Here is a 6,000-nt window from a genome sequence, read left to right on the forward strand (position 1 = left end):
CAATGAAAGGGTTCACAAGTTTACAAGAGTGCAAACGGGACATTCTTGAGTGATTTATAACTGTGCACGGACACTGTCTTGACAAAAATAAAAAAATTCATTCTGTATACATTATCTACTGGTAGCTTAGGAAAATCCAGACCAATTGAATTTGTCCCGATCGTCAAAAACATCAGCCGTTTGTTTATCTTATACAAAATTTTTAGAATCTGATTTAAATGTACAGCTGTTAGCTGGTATGTTGTTTGATTCGTCAGAAGCGGAAATAAATGATACTCTGCTGATCAATAGTGCTCTATGGGGAAGAAGTTCAGTTTAAACAAAAAAACAAACAAACAAACAAACAAACAAACCAAGATGCGGCCAACTGATGTCATTGTCAATATCAAGGTTGAAAGGTAAGTGCAGTTTAGGTATAATCAGATATGCACGTAAATAGAAAGTCTTTCCGGTAATGCAGCGGCGCCGGCAGGGCCCGGCATTCGGACGAAAGGGTCATAAGAAGATAAAAAAAAAGAATATCTCAGTTGCTATTACTGAGTCATGCTGCTTAACCCCTGCTAACGACTGTGCACTAGCGGAGAGAAACTTTGTGCAAAGTCCATGCATTCTAAGTAGTAATATGACAATAATAAAATTATATTTCATTAAATCCAAATGGAATGATGTGGTGGGTGTAAATCCACGAAGACCTCTTTAAGAAAGAGAAAAGAAATGTGTTAATTTTGGTTTAGCCACTTTGACTTTGATTTGTTTTACGGGGGGGGGGAACAAAGCAACGATAGAAGAAAGCTCTTCCACATAATAAAGACATTCGTCGTGGATTTGTGCTCAAACATGCGACAAATGATATAAAACGTTGTTCGTTGTACATGATTTTCTGCGTATTTCGTTGGTATACTGTACTCCCTTTGGCTATGTCATTTTAATGGCATTCCAAGATATAAGTGCATAATGTATCTATATAAATATACACAATAAGATTTGTATTTTATTGGTACATTGCTGGAGAACACAGTAAGATTTGTTTGTGTTTATATATTGCAGATGTATCAACATGATTACAACGTCATACTGTGTTGGGGAGGTCAATAAATTAATGTATACGGCAATTTTGAGTGTATACCTCGCTTTTTAACAGTATTGAGTACAGGCATAATCATACAGTAATCTACAAGAGTTACAGGGAGTTCTGCCACAATAACAAAAAAAAAGCAGTATGCACGTTTAGACAAAATGGGTCCTATGTATTGGGCAGGACAATAGCATCCTTTAGAATAATATCATTGTCTATTAAGGTAAAGTTTATCACATCAATTGACCAGATCATGCAGTACGATCTAATTTAAAGTCATTACAGCATTTTGGTAACTATACACAATGATCTATACATATGTTGAGCTTTTTTTATCGTAGTGAAATTGTAGGGTGTGTTAGTTGTCTTATATAAATGCACATTTAAATAATAATTACGATTGTTTTCAGTCTTCGGTCTTATATCACGAAAATACATCGTAGTATAGGCATATATGAATGTCACAAGTGAATGTATCAATTGCAGTTTGAAACTAATGCATTATTGGGTTTCAATAAAGAGTTTACTACAAGTACTATCAATCTGTATACATCAAACAAATCAATCTGTATATGTATTATGTCAAACAGTAAATAATGTCATAAATTTCCACTGACCATGTTCACTCGATGATCAGGGAGTGAATGAGGGAACATGTGTAACTACTCACTTGAAGTTGAAGGGAATGCCTCCATGTTGGCGCCATTTCCCGGCATAAAAACTCAGTTTGGTCCCTTTTTTGTACATTTCTTGGACTTGATCCCTCCATTTTCGCTTTTCCTCCAGGTCACTCTGGGTGAGGTCGTCGACGACGAAGCATCGCTCATCCTTTAAGGCCTCCCGGGCACGACGCATCACATCTACCTTTTCTCGGTATGAGAGAAATCTAACTAGGATGTGCCTTGGACGGCCTTCAACCTTACGACCATCACGATGGGCTCGTTCCAGTTTCGTTTCCATCTCGAACTTGGATCGAAGTAAGCCTTCAACAGCTTCAACGCAATCTTCCCTCTGGTCCTGTGGTGGTTCCGGGACTCCAACGATGCGAACGTTGTTCCGCCTGGAGATTCTTTCGCTTTTGTTCGCCGCAATTTTATTTTTCATTACCTCAGAACGGAGCTCGGCGACTTCCTTTTCCATCATTTTCATTTTGCTTTCCATCAACTTTTGATTTTCCTCAATAGCGTCGACACGCTTCCTTTCGAATTGTATGGAGGCATCAACACTGGATTCCAATGTGGTCAGCTTCTCAAGACATTGGTCCACTGCTTTCTGGATCATAGAGTGGAAACGATCTGTTGCCTGCTTGAAGTATATATCCAAGTATCCTGGTGTAAGGATATGGGTAGGTGTTGAGGCCATGGCATTGCCTTCCTTCTCGTGGGGAACGGCGTGTTGCGTGTTCTCTTCATCTACCGATGTGGATCCGGCGGCCATATTTGTGACGTCATCAGGTACTAGTTCCACTGATTCCGCATCGCTGGTTGTTGCCTGACCGTCTAATGACTCTCGCTGCACGGCGGCCGGAGTCAGTGGCGTGGGGCTGGCAACCTTCGCGTTGGGATTTGGCGGGCTTTTTGAATGTACCTGGGTAGTGATTTTTCTCGATGCAGGACCATAGTTTTTCGGCTTTGTAGCGGCCACCCGCTGTGGACGAGCAGACTTCAGTGGTTCCATCTTGCACAGTAGTTATTAATCCGTCGTTTGGTGAAGTTGTGTGATTCACATAAAACAGGAGGATATCCAAAATAAGTGAAATTTAGTCAGTTTTGCGAGACTTACGAGAGGTAGTGTGCAACTCAGTCCATAGCGCCCTCTATAATCATAGACATAGATAACTAACATCAACTTGTTAACATCAACTTGTTAACGTACATTAGAGATGGCACCATATACAATAACCGGTGACACTGACACTGACAGATCTAACGACTACGTTTAGACTAACGTTAAAGAGTTAGACTCGCCATCTCAGTAAGTCGGCCAAAGACAAAGTCAATACCGGTACAGGGCTAAGTCAGTGTTACTGTTATGTTAGGCCTAACAAACGTTAACGGTTACTCGGTTGGGTTAGGTTTACCAGGACTCAAGAGTCCTGGTTAAATCAGTCGAGGGACATTTCTTAGAAGTCCTTCGATTCCAAGAATAAAAAGGGTGAAAGAACAGAGGGAAAAAAGGAAAGAAGAAAGGACAAAAGATTATGTATGGCTGCTGTGGAAATCGACAGCGCTACTGTATCACTATCAATCACGCGTAAATATGTAAACGCCATTTGGTTGGGCCGCATTCACAAGTTTTAGGGGAAAAAAGCCCCACCGCTGTGCTTCAAAGGTACTCCACTCGAACTAACGTTAGACATAATGTCACATATCTACACACAGTACGGTAACTACTAGGGCTGAATTCACAAGTATACTATAACACTGCACTGTACAGGAAAGCCACCTAACCTGTAGAGTACTCGTAGTGTTTAGGTAGTATCACTAGACCACATACTGTCATAGATGACATCTACACCAACGCTGCACACTGGCACTGGTCCGACGGTCCCTGACCAGAAAAAATCACTGTTGGACACTGACCAGTAACTTTTTCAGGAATGGACCAGTAAAAATTGGGGGAAAAATGGGAGGACTCTACCTACTATTACCACTAGTCTAGATGTAGATCTAGTAGAGCTAGACTATAGACTCTGTGTTAATTTGACTTGGTCTTGGACTTCAGCTGATCTTAGTTTTAGTAACTGGTATTACAAGTAAAGTCTTAACTTAGACTTAATAGTTAGACTTGAAAGTTAAAGTCTAACATGTCTACCTTTATTCTTTACTCTTCCTTTGAGTTTTACTTTAAGACTTTTTACTTTTTTATAGTTTAGTAGGCCTACTTTGTCAATCTCATGATTTCATTTTCAACTCAAGTCAAGGCTTAGCCATGAGTGTCTTCGAGACTTATCTGTATCTGTATCTGTATGGTTTAGTCAGCAAAATGTCCAGGAAGACACATCCACGCTAACTTGTAGAGAAGCACTACGTGTGGATAGAGCGCGACTATTGAAATTGCATCAAATTTTGCTTGAACAGGGACAATGATGGGCATTGAACCACTGCGTTGGGGAGTTGGTTCCAGTCTTTAACAGTCGTTATGAAGAAGGAATCCCGGAAAACTGTAGTTCTGTGTCGTTGTTGAATAAATTTTTGATTATTGCCTCTGGTGTCACGTGCGTTGGGTTGAACGTAATTATACAGGGGGACGTTGACTAAACCGTTTTTCATTTTGTACAACATGCAAAGCCTCTGATGCTTTCTCCTTGTCTGGAGCGATTCCCAGCCCAACTCGGATAATGCCCTTGTAACAGATCCCTCTTCCCTGGTATAGGTGTTCGTGCAGAATCTGGCTGCCTGCCGTTGGATTCGCTCGAGAGAATTAATGGAGTGTTTAGTGGTAGGGTCCCAGACGGATGATGCGTATTCGAGTATGGGTCTCACTAGGGCCAGATATGTAGCAGATTTCACTTTCGTATCACAGTTCCATAGGTTTCTGCGGATGACATTCTGCACATTTTGGGCTTTCTTAAGAACTTGCTGAACATGGGGGTTCCAGTTTAAGGTGTTGGATAAGGTGATGCCCAGATAGGGGTGGGACGAAACACTCTTCAATTCGGAATTACAAAATTGGTATGTGTTGACATCTTGCATGTCTTGCACACAGACTTCTTCTTCTTCTTCTTCTTCTTCTTCTTCTTCGTGTATACTGTCCAACACCCCTTAGTAGGGGCCAACCGGACAGGGGGTGCGCTGGTGTTAAAGTTGCGCGGAGAGAGAAGTGTGGGGTTTAGTTGCTTTGCTCCTGGATGTATTGTAGGGTACGGGTTGCTGCTTTAAAAGAGTCCTTGCTTGCGATGTTGGAAACTGTTGATGGGAGTGAGTTCCAGTCTATGATTGTTCTTGGAATGAACGAGTATTTATAACAGTTTTTGTTCGTGGCGATTGGGATGAAGCTTGTAGTGGATGATTTCCGGAGAACCCTTCGGACCGGACGCAGGGCTTTTCGAACTGGGATGGATAGGCGACCCGCAAGCGCTTCGCGGAATGTGGTGATGCGGCCTACTCTGCGTCGATGTTTCAGCAGCTCCCAGCCCAGCTCACGCTTCATTTTAGTAACACTACTGTGTCTACAGTAATCACCTCTAACAAAACGCGCTGCTCTGCTCTGCACTGCTTCCAGTCTGTCTACCAGAGTCTGAGTGTGGGAGTCCCAGACTGTAGAACAATAATCTAGTAGTGGTCTTACAAGAGTCTTATATGTCGTATCTTTAATTCTCTTGTTACAGTCATGAAGGTTTCGCCTTAGAAATCCTACAACTCTGTTGGCTTTAGCACATGTTCTGTCGACGTGCGCATTCCATGATAAATCTGATGATATATCAACCCCCAGGTATCTGTGACACTTTGTCTCTATCAATGTGCTGTTGTTTAATGAGTACTGGTATTTAACCGGGTTTTTTGCATGTGTGATGTGTAAGACATGACTTTTTTGGGCATTGAAGTCCATCTGCCACTTATCCTGCCACTCAGTTAGAGTGTCTAGGTCTCTCTGTAGGTTTTGTGCATCTTCTACGCTCGAGACCTGTTTGCAGATGATGCAGTCATCAGCGAATAATCGACAAGTGGAGTTTAAGTCATTAGGCAAGTCATTGATACATAATAGAAAGTAGAGTGGACCTGTGACCGTACCTTGTGGGACTCCTGAGTCTACGGTGACCCATTCTGATCTTTCTCCTTCCACCACCACCCTCTGTTTCCTGTGGGTTAAAAATTCCTTAATCCATCTGTGAGTCTTTCTTGTTATACCATACGATTGCAGTTTTGTTAGCAGTCTGTGACTACAGTACTCAGTAGTCTCAGAAGTAACGACATAAGTTGAAA

At 41.8% G+C, this 6,000-nt stretch overlaps 1 protein-coding gene across 1 annotated transcript; it reads right to left on the reverse strand.

The window, feature by feature from the left end:
• Positions 1-1,416: 1,416 nt before the first annotated feature.
• Positions 1,417-2,875, reverse strand: LOC139729027 (uncharacterized). The gene has a single exon (XM_071639952.1). The coding sequence runs from the start codon at positions 2,750-2,752 to the stop codon at positions 1,742-1,744; it is 1,011 nt and encodes a 336-aa protein (XP_071496053.1). The 5' UTR covers positions 2,753-2,875; the 3' UTR covers positions 1,417-1,741.
• Positions 2,876-6,000: the final 3,125 nt, after the last annotated feature.

The sequence above is a fragment of the Diadema antillarum genome, unplaced genomic scaffold (genome assembly GCF_040938485.1).
Source record: "Diadema antillarum isolate AM-2024a unplaced genomic scaffold, OU_Dant_1.0 seq00000216_RagTag, whole genome shotgun sequence".
NCBI lineage: Eukaryota > Metazoa > Echinodermata > Echinoidea > Diadematoida > Diadematidae > Diadema > Diadema antillarum.

Coding starts and splice junctions, on each gene's coding strand:
- LOC139729027 (XM_071639952.1), bottom strand. CDS start 2,752: ATGGAACCACTGAAGTCTGCTCGTCCACAGCGGGTGGCCGCTACAAAG.